Source organism: Silene latifolia, chromosome 11 (assembly GCF_048544455.1).
Source record: "Silene latifolia isolate original U9 population chromosome 11, ASM4854445v1, whole genome shotgun sequence".
Classification (NCBI taxonomy): Eukaryota; Viridiplantae; Streptophyta; class Magnoliopsida; order Caryophyllales; family Caryophyllaceae; genus Silene; species Silene latifolia.
The window spans coordinates 15,384,382-15,406,490 of NC_133536.1; the positions used below are offsets into that span (position 1 = coordinate 15,384,382).

The 22,109-nt window shown below is 36.3% G+C and overlaps 1 protein-coding gene across 1 annotated transcript; it reads right to left on the reverse strand.

Moving 5' to 3' along the window:
- Positions 1-2,881: 2,881 nt before the first annotated feature.
- Positions 2,882-7,335, reverse strand: LOC141611175 (histone deacetylase HDT1-like). Its single transcript, XM_074429644.1, has 10 exons — positions 7,201-7,335; positions 5,883-5,953; positions 5,584-5,789; positions 4,627-4,640; positions 4,465-4,512; positions 4,240-4,388; positions 4,038-4,115; positions 3,865-3,949; positions 3,242-3,365; positions 2,882-3,151 (listed from the first exon to the last, which is right to left on the reverse strand). Exons 1-10 carry the CDS (start codon positions 7,223-7,225, stop codon positions 3,091-3,093), a joined length of 861 nt encoding a protein of 286 aa, XP_074285745.1. The 5' UTR covers positions 7,226-7,335; the 3' UTR covers positions 2,882-3,090.
- Between the last annotated feature and the right edge of the window lie 14,774 nt (positions 7,336-22,109).

Genomic DNA, 22,109 nt, shown 5'->3' on the forward strand with positions numbered 1-22,109 from the left:
AAATTGATTAAAAAAAAGTTCAATTATGTTGAAAATTGGAACACGCAAAACTTTGAGATTGATTTACTTGATTATTGATGAATCATCAGTCCCTTTAACATAAAAGCCACTTCCTTTGGTATTAATTATATCAGTTGTATAACATCCAAAGACACATTTGTATTATGTAGTTACCTATTCTTATTGTTATACACACCATATGTTTTTAGTTAATAAGTTAATATAAAGCGTTATTGTCGATAATGTGGTTTAATTCGTCAAAATGAACTCATGATAACCAAGGCTGACATTTATGAGATTTGCAAATTAGATTAACCTACAACATTTACCAATATATTCGAGTTTGTAAGCATGCGATGATGTAAAATTTCAAAGGCAATACGCAAAATAACAGGTATCTCAATTATATATGCATCCTGTTTGGAGAATTTGTTAGATCTCTAAATAATAGAATTTGTTTTTGACTATCGACAATTAAGACTGGTTGTTCCCTATGAAATTCATATAAAATATATAATAAGACACCTAATTTGGTATATGTGTAAAAACTTCTTTGTAAACGATATTTTTCATGTGTCCCAGGTACATTTGTTTCCTATTATCAGTGTAGAACTTTAATCCCTCGGTGATATTATTCTACGTTGTTACATAAAGCTAGACATGACTAAAATCTGGTTTCGGCAGATAAACTTCAACATGATTAAGTGAGTGCCCCTGAATCTTATTTAACATCATGGCGTAGCATGACCGTAATTGATATTGTCTCCTGTTAAGCATGAAAGAGATTTTGTATCCGGGAAATCATCACTATCCTCGTGCGCGGGTATGGACATATGAGTCATTAAAATCTCAGGTCTAGTATATAGATATATGTTTATATCTGAAAGAATAATTAAATAAATGTTTTATTTCTTAGAGATTAAGATAGCTAATAGGTACTACTCCTAAATTCAATTAGATCTCGTCTTATTTTATTAAAAAAAAAAAAAAGATTGATCATAGGATTAATTAACTGGTACCTAAGATTGTGCAACTCATTGATATATGTGTTATTAGTACTTTCCAAAGTATAGTTAAATAAATACTTTAGTGTCGAGTATGTTGTCCGTAAGTTGCATAGATTCTAAATAATTGGCTAAATGTATAATCTGTATGGACATTTTAGTCTTTTTTGTGTAAAGGGGAGTGTAGCGATCATTAGTGATTGAACATATGATTTTATAAGGTAAACTAATTGACATTTCGATAACACAATTTTTTTCCCTTTAGATAGTAGTTTTGAGAGTTTTATTGATAAAACTAAACAAAAATGATAATTTATTTGTGTTTTAATTAATTTACATTGAATGTTTTACATACAATATGCATACAGTGCACGTCTCTCTTTGCATCTTTGATACTAAAGTATGATAATGACTAATATATATATGGTACACAGTACACCCTTGGACTTCTTGGATGGCAATGGGTGGGATATGGATGGGGTGGCGCCATATCCATATCCATATCCATTTAATTTATGGTCATCCATATCCCACCCTCATCCATTTAATATTTTTTCATCCGTCCATATCCATATCCACCGGGTGAAGCGGGTGGAGCGGGTAGCCGTTGGATATTTTCACAACTTATAAAATTTAAAGATAATATATCGTAAAAAAAATTGTGGCGATAAAATTAAAAGGCATACATAATTCAAGTAACAATATGTGTTAGCAAATAGCAACCCAGTATATATCAACAACAAAGTGTATTTGCAAAACAAGTGACCATACAAATACGTCACGCCAACTACAACGAAACCACCAACGCATTATATTATTGAATAAACTAACAAAAGTAAGTTACTTTGATTAGTGAAAATAACAATACACATAAACACAAGTTTTACTTTTCCTAAATAACAGTATGATATTAAAATTAAGTAAAATTTCTGATAAAAAAAATATACTTTTGAAGGGAAATCATTAATAACCTAAATAATTATTAACTTAATAAAAAATTTATTATAAATATTAATTTTGGATATCCACAGGGTGGTTAAGCGGGTGAGAGACGATAATCCATATCCCACCCTAAATTCACTCATATCCATATCCTACCCTAAATTCGAAAAAAATTCGTCATCCATATCCCACCCATTTAATTTCGGGTGGATGGATATCCACAGGGTAAGGGTGAGACTGCCATCCCTAATAATACAACGGAGTTAACAATAAATCTTCCTTTGTCACGGATATATTCGTCACAAACATGTAACAGGTCAAATATCACTCACTTGGGTAGATAGGACAAATTAAAGTGCCTAATTTAGCTTAGCTTAGTCTCTATCATAATACTACTGAATATATGACCTATAAGTACTAATACTAATAACATTATTTAAAGGTCATATATCGCCTCGGAGGCCTGGGCTTAGTCTCTATTTTAGCCGAATAACAATATTCAAAATAGACTAGCTCTCACATTCCCCCAACATTCCCCTTCCAACATGGTCGTCTATTTGGCACCATGCTTGGCCTTTGGGCAAGATTGCAAAGCCGAATCTGACTTAAGGTCCGGCAACAAGTAGAAATAGGTTAGCTTATTGCAAGAAATCGAACCTCAGGAAACATCGCGTACTTTAATACCTTTTCCATGAACCACATGAAACATTGCTGCCACTGGACTTGTGAGTAGTGTAGCTTTCTTAGTACCATAGCTTTGAGATTGTGTTTCAAAATACCCGAGACTAACTTCAATACAGACACCATAACAATTCAGCACGGGCGAAGGGGTAAAAGTGTAGAGAACATCAAGATTCAAGATCCACAATCACTTCCAGTCAAGAATACGGCAAAGATATCTTAAATAGTGAACATAAACAGCAGAGACAAATATATGGATTCAAACGTTGAAATGGTTTCTCAGAAAAACATCCATTTATGTCCCATTAGAAATTCAGCACTTAAGCCTTCTACAACAAACCACAGTTCAGTAATTACTCTAATTTAGGTTCAGCTATGGCTTCATCACCCAGTCACTCGCAAAACAAAAAATTGAGACTAAGCTCTCCCATTTCCCCTACATTTAGTTTCCAACTCAGATCATCTACTTGGCACCATGCTTGGCCTTGGAGTGAGATTGCAAAGCTGAGTCCGACTTGAAAGTCCTGCAACAGGTTTTCAAATGTCACAATAGATTCACATTTAACTCACTTAATGCAGGAAGTCAACAACCACAGGAACAAAACAATGCTTACTTTTTGCAAGAACCGCATGAGACATCGCCTCCACTGGACTTGGGAGTTTTGTCAGCAGCTGGAGTCTTTCCACTTTTGTTTGTTGGGTAAGGAGTAGCAACATGAGCAACACCCTTCTTTGTATCTGTAAGAAATCACGATTGTATCTAATCACATGCCTGATATGACAGCTCGACAATTGCTGCTAGGCCAAAACCATGAGCGTTTTTCACAAATACAAAATCACATTTGAGATCATCCTACGCTTAAGACTTAAGATGACCTTTTTTTCATGTATTACGGAGTTCCCTTTATTATACCGGTGGATTTCGGAAAAAAAGAAAGTGGACTATTACTCGGCAATTAGTATCCTATCGATCTATCGATAATTGTCGGTGTCTTTATAACATGTTACGTTCCTATGTTCACTAGTTTGGCCATGTTGTTATACAAGTTAATTTCGGGGTTAAATTAACACTAGCTTCTTTCATAAAATGGTATATCAACATTTGTCATCATGTCGCATGCATCGGATACTAACAGCTGAGTCATAGTTGACATACAATTGGAATCACACAATTCAACCTCCATCAATCCTTAAGATAAAAATCCAAAAGTACAGAGGAAAAGAGAAATGATGTTACCTGTTTTCTGAGGAGTAATTAACTTTGCCTTCTTGGATTGAGGTGTCTTTGCATCTGAACTGGGCCTTTTCTTGCCAGCATTAGCCTAGAAAAGGAGACATGCCAATTTTCAGCAAATAAAAAAAAAATAAAGCCTGCCTATAAGAGTAGAATTTCTATGAGTGCAGTATTACATTAGCTGGTTTCTCCTCCTCTGAGTCCTTCTCATCTCCATCCTCACTATCTTCCTCACTGTCGCTCATGTCCGCCGCCTACAAATGTCAAATGCATGTTAAGTAACTAGGCTTCTCAAAACAAGCCTGACTTGAATCAACAAGACAAGAATTGGAGGACAACATACCAAAAACGTTTCACACATAAAATTTATTCACATACCTCATCAGATTCACCATCATCAGATTCATCAGAATCATCAGATTCATCGCTACCAGACTCATCACTATCATCTTTCTCTTCAGTTTTTGGCTTAATCTCCTCCTTTGGCTTTGTGGCAGAAGGCTTAGCAATTGGAGCAGCTAATTGCCCTGAAAGCTCAAACTCTTTAAGATCATACTAAAAAATTAAATAAGCATAAGGAGAAAACACAAGCATGGTGGCTACCATTCTCCTTAGCAACTGGAACATCCTCCTCTTCCTCATCAGAAGAGTCTGAAAAATACAAGATACAGAGTCTTAGTTAGTCCATTGTCTTCTACCAATGTGCCTACAAAGACATTTACTATAGAAAATTACTATAGAAAATTACAACATTAAACAGCTTACCAGACTCAAACACCGTAGAGAGCAGCAGAAAACAAGCGAGTCAAGGGAGACAAATACTTTGGCATGAACAGAAACATAACAATTAGACAATATTTAATTGAAAGAAACCAAGATATTCCAGTTTAGGAAGAAATAAAATTATAAAGCGCTAAAGCTCTTCCAGAATAGAGATATCTTAAGACAGAACATAGGCCAGGGTGCTGAGAAAGCTACAAGAATTAAGAAAATAACCAACTCAACTACAAATTAAGAGTTGGTTATGGACATCAACTAGAAAACATCCATTAGAAATTTTCAGAATGGTCAAGTCCAGAAAAGGTTTCATTGTTCCTTATAACATCACGTCAGCACCACTCAATCGGGGTAACCAATTTAAGCATAAATCTTAATTGGTCAACAACAATGCTACTACGACTCTTTTCTTAAGAGAGAGAGAATGGGTTCCTTATCCGACACTTTTCTTAAGAGAGATAGAAACAAGGCTTGCACTAGCTTGATAAATGTAAAACTAGAGATTGGTACACAGCATATCGTACACTCCGTAATTTTTTATTTATGATTATGTTATATATCCTTCCACTTCACTTTAAAAACTCAAAACACCATCCAGAGTATGTATGTATTATCATATTTGGACAGGTTATATATGCCTCAAAAATTGTGAAATACAAGAACTTCAACATTCGAATATGTGCCACTGTCAAATACTCCTTACCCAGGTCAACAAAATATGTCTCTACCATATGCTTTGACTATATGTTATGATTCAGAGTCACTTCAATAGGAAAACCTCCGGGTTTGAAACCCAGAAAAAATCTGAAGAAAAATGAATGCAAGCATCATAATGTTCAGGGGAGTGCCATGTTCAATATAACCATCTCAACTACAAAATTAAATTTCGTGATAAATATGATGAAATAAAAATGCAAGCACCATAAAGAATATTTGAAAGGATATTGTTCGCCTGTAGCAGCAAGATATCCCATCAGATGAATGCTTCCATTCTTCCAGTTGTGAGATATCTCAAAATCTTCGTCGAAAACCAAATCAAATGACAGCTGAGGAGTGTCCTGGTTTAGCATGCCCATAACCAACTTCTTGTCAGTAGTTTTAACCTGGACTATCACAGTCTCTTTATCTTTCTTCATGTCACCGAGAGTAGCCTGAACAGTACAAAGCACAAGCATCATGTAAACTAACGTACTCAGCTCAAATAATACAATCTGTCAAAATTCAGAATTCTACACTCCTGGTACCTGTGAAACGTGAACAACAAAACCAGGCTTGAGAGGTACTTGGCATGGCTTGTTGCCCTTAACCTCAACACCTTCACACAACCAGCACAAATTAATGACATGCCAAAATAACCATGATGCCACACACATCTCAAATTAGTTCAACACATAGACTCCATTTGTCAAAACATACGCACATACATTTCACAGTATACAATAACCAAAGACATAGACAAAAATTATTCCCCAAAAAGGATATTTCATAAACAAAAAGACTACAACGAACTACGATATCAACCCCGTTACATCACTCTGATCAAACATTTTGGCGAGCAGAGGCGAAGCTAGAAAAGGCGAGCAGAGGCGAAGATAGAAAACAATGAAGTTAAATTCAGAAGAAAACCCTCAACTTATAAGCTTCTTAACTATCTAGGGTTCTCTCGCAACATTTAATACTTGGTCAATTTCATACGATTGTATACTTTCCAAATACGATTGTATACTTTCCAAAATCTCCATCGAATATTTGAAAACCGATCACAATCAAATCGAAAAAAGGACGCATAATATCAAAACAGTTCATTTTAGAATGTAGAACACTGAGGAAAAGTAAACCAACCACTAAAACATTAAATCGCAATCTTCTAAGAGTATTTCTCAACCAGGTTTCGATTATTGTTTCTCAAATTACGACATCAAAATAATCGCAAGCAATGAAGTTAAAACTCGTAAGAAAACCCTCAACTTATAAGCTTCCTAAGTATCTAGGGTTCTCTCCTACCATTTAATACTTCCTCAGTTTCATAAGATTGTATACGTTTTCCAAAATCTCCCTCGCATATTTTAAACCGTTCACAATCAAATGGAACAGAGAACGCATCATATCAGAACACTTCATGTTAAAAACGGAGAACACTGCGGAAACGTAAACCAACCACTAAAACGCCAACGCGCAACCTTCTAAGAGTATTTCTCAACCAGGTTTCGATTATTGTTTCTCAAATTACGACATCAAAACAATCACAGCCCGTATAATATCAAAACCTAAAATGGTTTCAAAATCCCTGTATTTCAATCACAATTCCCATTTTCAATCACTCAAACGATACATAAACAAAGAAATCTTCATCGTCAAACTAATAAACACAGCTTTTAATATGAAATAGTGAGATAATCTAAACAAATCAACTAATCAAGTAGAATGATAATCTAATCTTCATACAAGAAAATCGCAAATCACAATAATCATAAATATAATAAAGCAATCAAACATTTTGCAAGAAATAAGAAATATGATTAAGAAACAAAAGGGTATAAAGAGAAAGGGAAAGAGATAAACCCCAGAATTCCATTTGGCCTGCCATTGGAGATTAAGAAAGGGTAAAATCAAGGGTTTTAGGAAAGTGAGAAGTGAAAATGAATTAGGGTTTTGCGAAAGAGGCGAATAAATGGGGGTTTTATATGTTGAATTGTTGATGAGTGTTGAGGTTGCATCTTACACATTTGGGCTTTTGAGTAATGGATAAATGGAAAACCTGGCTGCTAAAGGTCGTCGACAAATTACTAAATATCGTCGACAATTTTAATGAACTTCCAAATTTGCCCCTCCCTCACACTCCCCCTTATATTTTCCCTTTTATTCAATAACAACCTTTCACATTCGAAATTTTGAAAAAAAAAAAACCCGACTCAAATTTCAACAAAAAAACGTATCGACAGCATAATTTCCGTCACGAATTCAAACATTCAACAAGGTATGTGATTACTATTAAAAAATTTTTTGTTGTATTTTGCTAAGGTTGTAAATTTGAAATTAGTGACGGAATTAGGATAGGTGCTTTGATTTCAATCGGATTTAGTCGTGTTTAGCGAAAATCAAACGCAATTATCGTAACAAATAATCGAAAGAAAAAAAAAAAAAAAAAAAAAAAAAAAAAAAAAGGAAACACGGGAAACTGGGCTGAGACGATGAAGTTCTTCGTCCCAGACCAGGCCCAGACGAAAGAACTTCTCGTCTGTTATGGGCTGTGGACGAAGGAATATTTCGTCTGGGCTTGGTGTTGGACGAAGTAATCCTTCGTCTCAGCCCAGTTTCCCGTTTTCCTTTTTTTTTTTTTTCTCTTTTTGTTTTAGAATTTCTCGATACTTTTTTTTTTTTTTTTTTTTTAAATAAAATTTTTCCGTCTTGTTTTGTTATCGTTATAAACTAATAAATTATTAATAATAATTGTTGTCCCTGGCGAAGTCGTTGTAAATATATATTTTTTCCGTCTCGTTTTGTCGACGTAAAATATAAATTAATTATTACTAATAAACCCCTTTTGGGGATATTTTGTTTTTTTATTTAATTTTTAATTTACATAAACTTATATTTAAAAATTCTTTGTTTTATTAATTTAAGTAATCAAGTTGTTGTAAATATATTTTTGTTGCGTCTCGTTTAGTTTACGTAAAATATTAATTAATTATTATTAATAAACCCCGTTCCGGGTTATTTTGTTTTTTTTTTAAATTTTTAATTTACTTAAACTTTTGTTTTATTTTTTGAATAGATGGCCGGTGGAGGAAATGATCGTCAAGTTCGAGCTCGAAAGGGGCTCCAGTTTGAGTCTGAGGTTGGAGATGGTAGTACCGATTCGTGGACTGATGAGCGGTTGGAGGAGGAGCTGGTTTGGTCAGGTGATGTTGTAGGTGAGGAGGGGTCGGGTTATGAGCGAGTGCGTAGGGTGCCACGTAGACGGAATGAGGAGGGCCGTTTCCTGCGGAGGTCGGATGGTAGTTCTAGTAGTGTGGTGGCTCCGAAGAAGAAGTCGGGTAAGGATGTCTCTTGGTTGATCGATCATCGTGTTCCTGGTGGTCCTGACTTTCCCCACGTGATTCCTAGCTTTGGGGGCCACATTGCCAACACCTTATGGCCGACTCCTAATGAGGTCGGTCGACCAGTTTTGACGGGTTACCACCGGTTTGGTAAGACGAGGTTGTTGAGTTGTTGGCAACTCCCTCCCACTGCCGTTAAGACTATTTATGACTGAGTGACGGTCTTTCTCACCTATTAGATTCCATGGCCGAGCATTATAACATGCCCCTTATTTATGCTTTTGTTGAGAGATGGCAACCCGACACCAACAGTTTTCACATGCCTTTTGGGGAGATGTCCATACTCCTTCACGATGTTGCGCAGATCTTAGGCGTTCGAGTTGATGGTAACTGTTGTAAGGTGGAGAATAATGACGGGACGTTGGCGGATCCCCTTATGCATGTTTGTGGCTTTTTGGGATTTCATCGAGCGATTGAGGTTGCCGTTAAACTCTAAGAAGAAGGTCCCTATTTGCAAGAGTAGGGGTATATTGGTAGATGCAGTTTGTGAAACGGCGAGAGCTAATTGTGATGTTGTTTTTGCTCGGGGGTTTTTGGTCAGTGGTGTTGGGGTCGACACTTTTTGTCGACAAATCGGGTGATAGGTTACGTCCTCGGTTGTTTTCTTTCTTGTATGATGTTGATGATGTACACCACTACGCTTGGGGAGCCGGTGTACTTGCCTTCATGTACCGACAGTTGGGGGTGGCTTCACGTGCTTGTGTGAAGACTATTGGTGGTTGCTTGACTTTGTTGCAATCGTGGATCTATGAGTATTTTCCTATGTTCGGACTGGTCCACCTTTGGCAATTGACCCTACCTACTCGGCCTCGGTCGTGTTCTTGGAGATCCGTTGGTCCCTTCGCTCAAAATGCGGAGAAATTGTTGGAGTATCGGAGGTTGTTAGATGGGCTTACTTGTGCTTCCATTAGGTGGGATCCGTACGGGCCGCGTCGGGAGCAAAGATATCATCCTCGTACTTTGTATACCGGTTTTATTCGTTTCATGGACATAGCGGAGCCGTACCCGGCCGATCGGTGTTTACGACGGTTTGGGTATGTGCGAGATCATACCCAATCCCATTATGTGATTGACGGCCGCATCGTCCCGCTTTCGGGGATAGGGTGCGAGGTTAGGGGGTGGGGTTGCGGAGACCGATCATCTTTGGGATTGCTTTGGGAGGATCACGTGGTTCACTTTCTCGTAAATCGAGACCGATTACTATCCCGGTGAGACGGGCAGTATGTGACTTGGTATAATGGGAATTCTCACCCGTTGATCATTGATCCCGACCACCATGACGCCCCGCGCCACATGAGAATTTTGATATCCCCGCCGAGGTAATAATATTACTTACGCTTCTTGTAATTATTGTTTAACTTTCTTTTGTTCCTCGATAATGTTTATAATGTTTTAGTTGTTCTTGTCAATTTGCAGACGCACGTCTTTGTAATGTTTCGATTTTACGAGGCCAAAAAATTAAGGATGACAAGAAACAACTTGCCTTCCTCCGCAAGATGATGAAGAACGTCGACCCATTGATTGAGAGGGTCGGGGATATCATACGTCGGCGAGGACCTCGTCAAACACCCGGTGATGTTGTTCGGCGTAGAGAGCGATGGTGTTTATACTGATAGCGAGGAAGAGGATAATTAGTAGTGGGAGACTAATTTGTGTTTGTTTTCATTTATTTTGTACGTTTTTGAAGACATTATTTATGTTGGATGATTATGGTAGTTGACTATTTGAACGTTGTTTATTTCAAAAAAATTGACGGTTTTAAATTAAAATTTCTTAAATTTCTTGAATACATAAGAATCGATGCAAATTCATACATTTCTAGAAATAGTAACTACTTCATGACAATGGCCAACATAATGAAAACAAACAAATACAAGATACACTTGAAATAAAACTTCATCATCCTTGTCATTTCCGAAATCTCCTTTTTTATACCTATCACTTGCTATTTCATGACATTTCCACTTGATGCATCATCACCTTCATCTTGACATGCTATATTCAACTTTTTTATTATTGTTAAATGATCTTCAGTCAACCACGACACAAAACGATCGCAAGTTACGCACTTAAAAAAAGCTTTCTTCGGATTAGTAGTCATCCGAAATCATGATGATAGCGTTTCTTTGACAACGATTGCAAATTTGATTCTTAAAATCAAGGCCTTCAATTGGTCGGGTTCCCCACCTTGAGGATGATGTTGACATAAGTAGAGATTTGAAGAAAAAAATGGAAGATGATGAAGATGATTGGAAAATAGAAAAGGTTGAAGATGAGTGCAAAATTACAACATTAAGTAGATGTTTATGTAGGGAAAAATGTGACCGTTATAATTCAAAAATAGCCGTTATAATTCAAATTTTACCGTTATAATTCAAAAATAGCCGTTATAATTCAAAATAACCGTTACAATTCAAAAACAGCCGTTATAATTCAAATTTTACCGTTATAATTCAAAAATAGCCGTTATAATTCAAATTTTACCGTTATAATTCAAAAATAGCCGTTATAATTCAAAATAACCGTTACAATTCAAAAACAACCGTTATAATTCAAATTTTACCGTTATAATTCAAAAATAGCCGTTATAATTCAAATTTTACCGTTATAATTCAAAAATAGCCGTTATAATTCAAAATAACCGTTACAATTCAAAAACAGCCGTTATAATTCAAATTTTACCGTTATAATTCAAAAATAGCCGTTATAATTCAAATTTTACCGTTATAATTCAAAAATAGCCGTTATAATTCAAATTTTACCGTTATAATTCAAATTTTACCGTTATAATTCAAAATAGCCGTTATAATTCAAAATAACCGTTGTAATTCAAAAATAACCGTTACAATTAATAGGTTATAAATAGGCCATTCTATGTCAATTTCAATCACAACATCCAAATCATCTTCACTCACTACAATACTAATTATTCACTCACAACATCCAATCCTAAAATGGTTCTCACAAATGCTCAAAAATCGAGTTTATCAAATAAGAATCGATTTAATTGTTCAAAATTTACCAATTCTAATTGAGCGTCTTGAATCGGTGGTTCCTAGTGACACCGTATGGCACCTGCTTGAAGAGCCTCCAATTGGTACCCTTTGTATAATTTTACAAGGAAACCCGGATCATGTTCTAACTCCAGCAGTTAGAGATGAGGTTGTTTCTGATGAAGTACTAAACGAGAAGATGTGGGAGTTTCGTAGGTTAAAAAGTGATATCTTTACATATTTTGAGCGCATTCTCACCGTGATTGATTACCCAAGACTATCAGACTTATGTCTTTGGTAGAGTGCTTGGGGCAAGGAATTCTTTATCTCTACTTGAATGATTTATTGACTCAATATATGTCTACCCAACCTGAAGAAATTGAGATTCAAGATCATGAAGAAGATGAGGAATCGTCATCTTCATCATCGGAAGATAATTAAGTTCGGTAGTTATTTAATTATGTTATGTTTTAAGTAATAATCGTTTATGGTATGGGTTTGGGGTTTGGGGTTTAGGGTTTGGGGTTTGGGGTTTGGGATTTGGGGTTTAGGGTTTAGGGTTTGGGGTTTGGGGTTTAGGGTTTAGGGTTTGGGGTTTGGGGTTTGGGGTTTGGGGTTTGGGGTTTAATTATGTTTTCATTGGTTTATGTTTTAAGTATGTCAAAACGCGTTTTAAGGAATGTTTTTATTAAAATATGTCAAATTATGTTTTAAGGATTGTTTTAATTAAATTACGTTTTAAGTCAATTAATCGGATGCAGAGGATAATAAACTACAATAATCGGATAATTAAATAAAAAAAAATATAAGGTACAATATTCAGATATATAAAATAGAAGGTACAATAATCGGACAAATAAAAGCTAAGAACACCTCGCGAAATCGCGCCATAATCGGATCTGATGTCGATACAGGCCATTATAATGATCTACGCTTGCATCATGTACCCAACAAGGGGCTATTGGAGGCATAGGTGACAAGGGGCGTACTCGGAGCCGCAAATAGTGGTTTCCCGCATGTAATACCCATAAGACACCATATGGGGCACGTACTCCGGGGGGGCTCGTAGAGGCAAATAAGTAAAACTACTATTCCAATGTCGCTGACTTAACTGATCGTCAAATGCAGAAATACAACATATCACCCAATTGTACATCGTAGCATAACCATATAGATCGAAACCGTCCATCCAATTACCCGAGCCACACGGTATCTGATCCATAAATGTAATTCTAGCTACCTCCGCATCAAATCTCCCTGGGCCATAGATATGATCACGGTAATCGGGACTAAGAATTTCCCTAAGTAAATCTGTTCTAGCCATCGTGAAATGAGATTGGTCACCCCGAACAGCATGTGAGATAACTCGAAAACCACAATGACCGTCTCCGTAAGGATTAAACCATGCTTCTACATACTCGTGAAAAAATGAAGGCAGGAAGTCACGATAAGGAAAATACCTCAAATCACCAATGGTGTAGTCGACCTCAAGAGGTGCGCAATACGTTGTGCCGAAACTCCCCGTAGTCGTGGTAGCAGTGGTAGACGGTGTAACGGGGCCCGTTTGAGTGGACCGGGGGGTTCGATACGGAGTAAAACGAACCGACGGAGTAGAACGGGGAGTAGACGACGGAGTAACAGGAATCGTCGGAGTAGAACGGGGGGTACTAGACGGAGTACGTTGGGAAGACGGAGTACCTACTCGAACACGAACCCGTGCATGCTCAACGGCGGACGGATCTCTACGAGTTCCCCTACTCGGACGTCCTCTAGGGTTCTCGTTGACCCGAGGCTCGTTTACATCCTCCTGATCCGGATGTATCTGAGAGTAAAGGGCATCGAACATGGATGATCTCATACTCGGATCTGCATTCCGAATTTCATCGAATAACTCCTCCAATCGATCATCATCACAAGTCGGCATTGCCTCCGAACCATCGTACTCCAACTTCCTCCAAAATGCATGTAACACATCAACAGGGACCCGAGATCCGTTTCTAGAAATGCGGTGAAGTGAACAAGCACATAACAAACCAAGTGTAGTAGCCTTTACACAACCGCAATCGATCGTCAAGGCATCTTCCGTCATCTTGGCACCTCTTTCGAATTCTTCATGCAATTCACTGATGGCATTCTTTGATATTTTGCAAGAAAGTCTGGAAAATAATCGCTGAATCCCCGTCAACCGCCTCGATCTAGATAACTCCAACGAGTGTCGGATCTCAACATGTTGCGTTTCCATCAAAGAATGAAACCGACTCCAGATGCTATCAATCGCCGCTTTCGCGCTATTCAGCCATCTCTTCAAATTCGCATGAGCCGACTCAACCCGGGATGTAGAAGTATTGCCAAAATGAGTTATGTTGTTCGTTCTATACTTGGCCCATTTTTCCAAGTGCGGGAACCATTGCCTCTCAATATAAGCCGCCACTCCCGCCCATTCCCTTGCCAATTTGCCCCACGCAACATTAAACTTATCTTCGGTCTCCGCCTCGACAACCGCAGTAAACAAGTTAAAAGTTACGTGCTTAGCCCAACTATCTTGACCCGTGATATCAAGTGCTTTCGTCTCCACGTTAGAATATATATGCCAAAGACATAGCAAGTGAGACGAATCCGGAAAAACAATGGGAATCGCGTTCAACAAACCTTTCTCGCAATCAGTAACAATAGCATTAGGTTGAACGGCATCATTGAGCGGGGCCTTCGATTTCCGTAGGACCCACAGATATTTCTCCTCCGACTCATGCGTCACAAGAGCATACGCGATGACAAAGCTCTTCCCGACAGGTGTGACTCCAACCATCTCAACAAGCGGAAGACGGTATTCATTTGTCTTGTACGTGGAATCGATCAGTACCACATAATAGTATGATCGAAACATCTTAACCGCTTCTGGATGAGCCATGAACACGTGGGTTAGCTCATCGGTCTTCGATCGATGACCCAATAATGAACGTACTTATCTTTGAACCGCAAGTGCTAACATCTCATTGTGCGGGTTTCTCCCATCTCTTTCCTCGACCCTTACTTTCTGAGAACGGTTGTAGATTTGTCGCCGATTAGGTCTTGACTTTTCCGGATTCCGCTGATGTAAACCCGCACTAATAATTGCCGGTCTAACGTGAGCTCTAACTTGGGCATCGATATAAGCCAACTCCTCGTCATCAAACTTTGCAAAGTATCTCGCCGTCCACACAACACAACGTTAAACCATGATTATGAAACCCGGATCTCATCACAAGTTGCCACTTATTCTCTTCTAATTCAACAACTTTCATTGAAAATTTGCAATTGCACCACGCGGTAGCCGTGTTACCCCTCATTAAAGAATCGGCATCCTTATTTACGGGACCTTTTCCACCCATCCGACAAACAAAATAACGTTGTCTCAAATTAGTATTACGACCAACTTTCTTGTTGCTTGATTTTTTTATACCAAACCCGAGTCGGAGCCCGATCTCATATGCCCAATTAAACGCTTCAAGTACTAGATGCAAAAATCTGGTTGTCGTAAAATGATCTGAGTAATCAACACCGTCTCCATCGTTAATCACCTGCGCACGCATTTCAACAAGTTAGTTATTAATTCAATTATTTGCTACGGGACTAGTCGAAGTAAATATAAAATAATATAAAATTAATACAAACACGGTAATAAGTTATTTTTTACAAAACGAGTCGGAAATGTTAAAGATAAAAATTTCATATAAAGACGGTAATTAATTAATTCAATTGTTTTATAATACAAAAACGGCATTTAATTATTTTGTACACAACGAGTCGGAAATAACGGAAATTAATTATAATTATTTGAATTGTCGGAAACTATAAAAAATAAAAAATTTTAATACAAAGACGGAAATTAATTATTTTATACAAAACGAGTCGGAAACAAAAAAAAAAAAAAAAAAAAAAAAAACTAACGAGAAACTCTAAAACAAAAAAAAAAAAAAAAAAAAAACAACAATGGGCCAGACGAAGGAATCCTTCGTCCAACACCAAGCCCAGACGAAGGAATCCTTCGTCCATGGGCCATATGAGACGAGCCCATGCTTCGTCTGGCCTGGGTCTGGGACGAAGAACACCCACGTCTCAGCCCAGTTTCGTCTTTTTTTTTTTTTTTTTTTTTTTCGATTAATTTTTCATATAAATCCGTCACAAATTCTATCATAATTCCGTCTACATTCATGGCATCTATCCTAATTCGGGATTCAAACGATAATAAAACATAAATTTTTAACAAAACTAAATCGTAAACTAACCTCGTTACTATCTTCATTGTTGAAATCGTTGTTAAAATCGTTCCCGTTCATGTTGTTAATTACAAAACCCGACTTTTTTTTTTTGTTTGAAATATTTTAGTGAGACGGTGACTTGTGTTTTAGTGAGACGGTAATTTCATTTCTGTTTTGAGACGGAAATTGCATTTTGGTGAGACCAATATGGAGTCATGATATGGAGGGCAAACTTGGAATTTTACGTTAATTGTCGACGATATTTAGTAATTTGTCGACGACGTATAGCAGGACCCATGAAAAAATGTTGTCCAATAATTAAACTTGTCAAAATTTGACCCAATTTTTAAATATCGTCTAACATGTTTTTTAAGTTAAGAATAATAAATTTTGAAATTCGAGTGTACTTTGAAATGACCCGTTATTTCAAGGTCACATCCTGATCGGATATGTTGGATTTTATAGGTGAATAAGTTATTATGAAGATATAAAACCAATTTTTAAAAAGCTTGTGATATTTTACCTAAGTTAAGTTATTAGGTTTATTATCAAAAGAAATCTTTTGTAAAGAGTTGTTTTTAACAAATATAGAAATTATGAAATTATTATGCATTTATAGTGAAAATAGGCCTTTTAAGTTTGCATATAGTCAAACGAGTAAATCATTATGTAAATTAGAAGAATTTTGAGAAGGTAATCTACAGTAAATTGATGAAATTTCAGTATATTCAAGACTTTTAGCATTATTGACTCAACAATCTACTAAATTACGTGTTTGGTAAATGGCATATTGAAACAGTAAATTGAGCTCCAATTTACTGTTTTCCAATATGCTGCTCCCCAAGCATATTTACTTTAGTAGATTGTAGAAAATGAATCTGTCTATAATTTACACATGTATACAACAATCTATCAATACTATATATTAAATCCAGAAACCAAGGGACTTCAAAGTAATTAAAGAAAGTTATACAAATTAATTATACTATATAGTTTTAAATCAATAGCACCGTGTGATGGACCCGATTAAGGGATCTCAATGCAAATATTATACAGTTTGGGTTAAAAATAAATTATATAGAAGTTTGGTAATTTTCTTAAACATTTGTAAGAGACTAAAACATGGTCAATTTTGTTAAAATAAAATAATTAATTAAGATGGTCAATTTCCTTAAAATAAAATAATTAATTAACATGATCAATTTTAAGTTTAAGGAGACTAAAAAAAAGAAGATGTTTGGTAATTTTCCTAAATATTTATAGAAGACTAGAAGATGGTCAATTTCCTTAAAATAAAATAATTAATTAGTATAAACATGTACACTTATGGTATTAATTATTATCATCATAAAATTATATATTAAATTTAAAATCTATGCAATTTTATTAAACTTTATAGTTTATTAGATGTATGGAGATGTTAATTATTATCAGCGAGATTACTGAAAGTGGTAGAAACAACAACGAGAGTAGTGAAATAATCAATATTAATGCGGCAATAGTGAAAGTAACAATAATTACAGCGGGAGTAGTGAAATTATCAATATTAATGTGACAGTAACAATAATTACGGCGGGACTAGTGAAATTATCAATATTAATGTGACAGTAACAATAATTACGGCGGGAGTAGTGAATTTGTCTCAAAATTTATTTCATCGTAATTTTAGGATATGTCATAGAAAAATATATTAATAATAAATTTATGAGTTACGCAACTTTAAATAATTTTATTTAATGAAAAAAAATTAATGGTAAGTAGAGGTAGCCCAGGCGAAGCCGGGCACTAATACTAGTACTATATATTAATTTCAGAAACCAAGAGACTTAATGTAATTAAAGAAATCTATACAAATTAATTATACTATATAGTTTTAAATCGATAGCACCGTGTGATGGACCTGATAAAGGAATTTCAATGTAAATATTATATAGTTTTGGTTAAAAGTATAATATAAAGATGCCTGGATGAAGAATATTTATGGAAATTACATTAAATTAAAGTAATTAAATTTATAAAACACAAGAATATAGTGATTTTACTTAAAATTAACATGCCCCACTTATGTAATTAATTAGTATCATCGTAGAATTATACATTAAATTAAATGTAGTAAAAGTAATAGTAGCAGCAACGAGATTAATAAAATTAACGGTATTAATGTGGGAGTAGTGACAGTTATAATAATGATAGTGGGAGTAGTGAAAGTAACTACGAATATAGTGAAAGTAACAGTGGTAACAATGAGAAAAAGTATGAACAATTAAAAAGTATGAACAATTAAATAACCAATCGACTCAAGGAAATATTTTATTTATTTAAATATAGGCCGGATAAAACTAACGGGAATAATGAATTTAACAGAAAAAAAATAGAGGAATTAGTAAAAGAAACAATAGTAACCACGGGAGTAGTGAAAGTAATGATATTAAGAAAAAATATCGTGAAAGTAATAATATTAATAGCGGGGTAGTGAACGTGTCTCATAATTTGAAAATAAATTTCACATTTCATCATAATTACAAGATATGCCGTAGAAAAATATATTACAAATAGTAAATGTATGAGTTAGACAGCTCCAACATAGTTTATTTCTTTGAAAATAAAATTTAACAATAAATAGAGGTAGCCCGGGCGAAGCCGGGTACCAAACCTAGTTAACTTAAATCTGCTAATTGACAAACACTTCTACTAAATCTGTTAATTGTAATATACTAGTCAAACATGTCAATCAAATCTGTCATTTGTAATCTGCGCTTGACTAATCTGCTTCTGCTAATTATAATCTAGTGAGTACCAAACAGGGCCTAAGAAGGCATAACATGAAAGTGAAAATGGCTTGAGAAGTCGAGGTAGCGTGATAATGATAACTGAATTCGGTCTTGATTGAGGAGCTGGCGAAGACGTGGAGGTGGTTTTTGGAATGTGACTTTATTGAGCTTGAATAATGAATTGATATGATATAGGGGACATGCTACATCCCGTACACGGTTTTACTTAATCTTATGCAAATGGTCAAAATTTTCTGACTTTACCCCTCTCATTTTATGCCCACATTTCTTAAACAATTAAGAGAAGAATACCCACCTAACCAACAATCACGGTGCAACCACCCGCTACCAACCTCTCACCCACCACGTCAGCCACCCAGCTCTTCACTCACTCCTTTTACCACCCCATGATGTGATTGTCGCTCCCTGGCCTGACCGCCCCCTTACCATCTATGCCTCCTCACGAGCCCTCACCCACCCCGCCATTGTCGGTGCCCTCACTGCCCCTTTCTTGCACGCGTTCGCCAACACTCTACCATGCCGCCTACACTAGCCAAATTCATTACCACCTTCAAGTAACAACCCCAATTGGAGAAAACCCTAATTGAAAATATTAGGGTTAACTCCAATTAAATTAAAATTTATGTAACTTAATCAATAAAATGAAACAATTACCAGCTTGATTGTTAATCAGATTTTCATAATTGGAAATAATGAGACAATTTTGATTAGAATTTGAAATAGAGAACGACAGATCGACGACAAAGGCATGACGAGAATGACAGAAGGTTGGGTTTGCCTCGTTGGTGAGTGAATGAGAAGGGACAGTGTTCCGTCGATGGCGGGGCTAGGAATGGAATGAAGGTCACGATGAGGGGGCAGGAGGTCGGCGTCGGTGGAGGGTGGTTGGGCTGCGGGAGGTGGAAATGGGAATGGGGGTGTTGGGGGTTAGGAGATGTGGGGATTTTTTTTTTAATGAAGGGTAGTGATGGAAAAAAGAGACAAACGCGGGATTGAGTAGATTGGTGCGCAGGATTTAACAATTATGATGATATAATTACGCCTATCACCTTTTGTAAGATTGACATATGTATTATCCGTAAAATTAACTCTTTTCATTTTTTACCTTTTATAGTCAAATCCACTATTTTTTTGATAGGAAAAACTTGTCAATATGGTATTTTGGTAGAATGGTAAGCAAAAATAGAATGGACATAGTTAATTTAGTGCGTAGAAAATTTTGTAAAATAACATAAAAAATTAATGGTACTATTGTACAAGTACAGATAGTTATAGTTTGTTTTTTATAAGGCGGTTTTACACTATTAACCTCGCAATTGTAAAACAAATCCAAATACAATCTTATTAGTGGACAAAAATAGTTATTAAAATAGCCAATTTTACGATAAACGTAAAATCGCATTACATAAGTCTGTGTTGAGGGGTCGATAACTCAATATCACAAAAATTATGCTTACTAACCTTGTGGATTCTCTTTATTGGAATGGCACCTCTCATGGAAAATTTTCCTTAAAGTCTGCCCTTAATATTATCGAGGCCCCAGCACCGGAACCGGATTCTAATCAAGTCCGATGGCATGCTATATGGAAACTACCCGTCCAATAGCAAATTAAATTTTTATTTGATTGGCTGCCCATGGAAGGGCTAGCTATGTGTAACGTGAATATGGTCTGATGCAACCTCTCGGATGACCCTAGTTGTCCGCGTTGTCAAGCAGAAGAAGAAACCATGGATTAAATCCTCTGTCACTGTCCTATCTCTCGCAATATATGGCATTATCTCGGTATTTCTAATAATCACAGTTCATTTTATAATTCCCCTTTTCCGATATGGATTTGACTCAATGTTAGTAATAGTGTGGCTGAGGACTTGGATGATTGGTCTATGAAGTTTGCGATCACTTGTTGGTGGATGTGGAGGTGGAGGAACAATGTTGCTTTTGATAGAGCTCATGAGAATCCATCTTACCCTATCGATTTTCTTCATCAACAATTTGCTACTTCAAAATCTGTGTTCCGACAAATTTTTGCTGTTCATCCCTTCTCCCGGTTCCATTCGCAAAGAGGTTTTTATTCGTTGGTACCCACCGCTATATGGTTTGTGTCTTCTTAATACCGATGGTGCGTCGAAGGGGAACCTGGGCCCTGCGGGGTGTGGTGGTATCTTTCGGGACGATACAGGTAATTTTATTTCAACTTACTTATTCTCAGGTGGTATTTGTACATCTATGAGGGCAGAGATGCTTGCCTTGGTTGACAGCCTTGAAAGAGCGAGGGTCCTTCACATAGATAAACTCCTTATCCATATGGACAGTGAGACGTGTATCAATTTGGTTTTGGAAGATCAGCTGGTTAGTAATAGCCTTCGGCATCTAGTCCTTCGGTGTAAAGAGTTAATTCGGGAGCCCGGTTGAAAGGTTCAAATTCGTCACGTTTTTAGAGAAGCCAACAAAGCTAGCGACTGGTTAGCTAATCAAGGAGTACAATCTTCTACTAATATCACTTATCTCAAAGCTCCTCCTGAAGCTCTGCGGACGATTCTTCGTGAAGATCTTTTGGGTGTTACTACACCTCGTTTAGTTCCTTAGTCATCGGGCTTAGCCCTCTTATGTACCAAAAAAAAATGCTTACTAGTTACCTCACGATTAGGGAAATTAACTCGATTGCTTCCTCATAATTAATCCCATAAACGTGTGAAATCGTAACTTAAGTTACTCCATGATTTGTCCCGAATATTATTACCGGTATGTAATACATTATGGTCACATCATTTCTTCACGTCACATATTTTGGTCAGAGATGATATAGATCACTTTAACGTTATTTTTTTATTTTATTTTTTTTGATTAGTTAAGAAAATTAGGTTGATCCTCTAGGGTAGGACCAACCTATCTCATCCTTTCGAATTAGGGAGGTAAGTTGAAGTCCCACCGGCTATCAAACCACCTCGAAAGAGTTGGACATGAATGTCCAAAAGAAGCCATGAAGTCAGCAACCTTGTTGGCTTCACGAATGCAATGTTTAATTATCACTTCATCGAAAAATGAAGGTCTAATTTCACATCCTTGATAATACTTGAAATTTCCCAAGGAATTTGCCAAGTACCTCGAATCGAGTTAATAACACATAAATTATCACCCTCCACAATTAACTTTGAGATTCTTAAGTCTTTAGCTGCTAAAATACCTTCTTTTAAAGCTAGAGCTTCCGCAACAAGGATACTATTGGATCCGCACTTTTTTGCTCCCAACAAAACAATTTTACCATTGTGATCTCTTATAGAGTATCCTAAAGCCGCTTTATTACCTTTTATTCTCGATCCGTCAAAATTTAGCTTTAGGAAACCGTT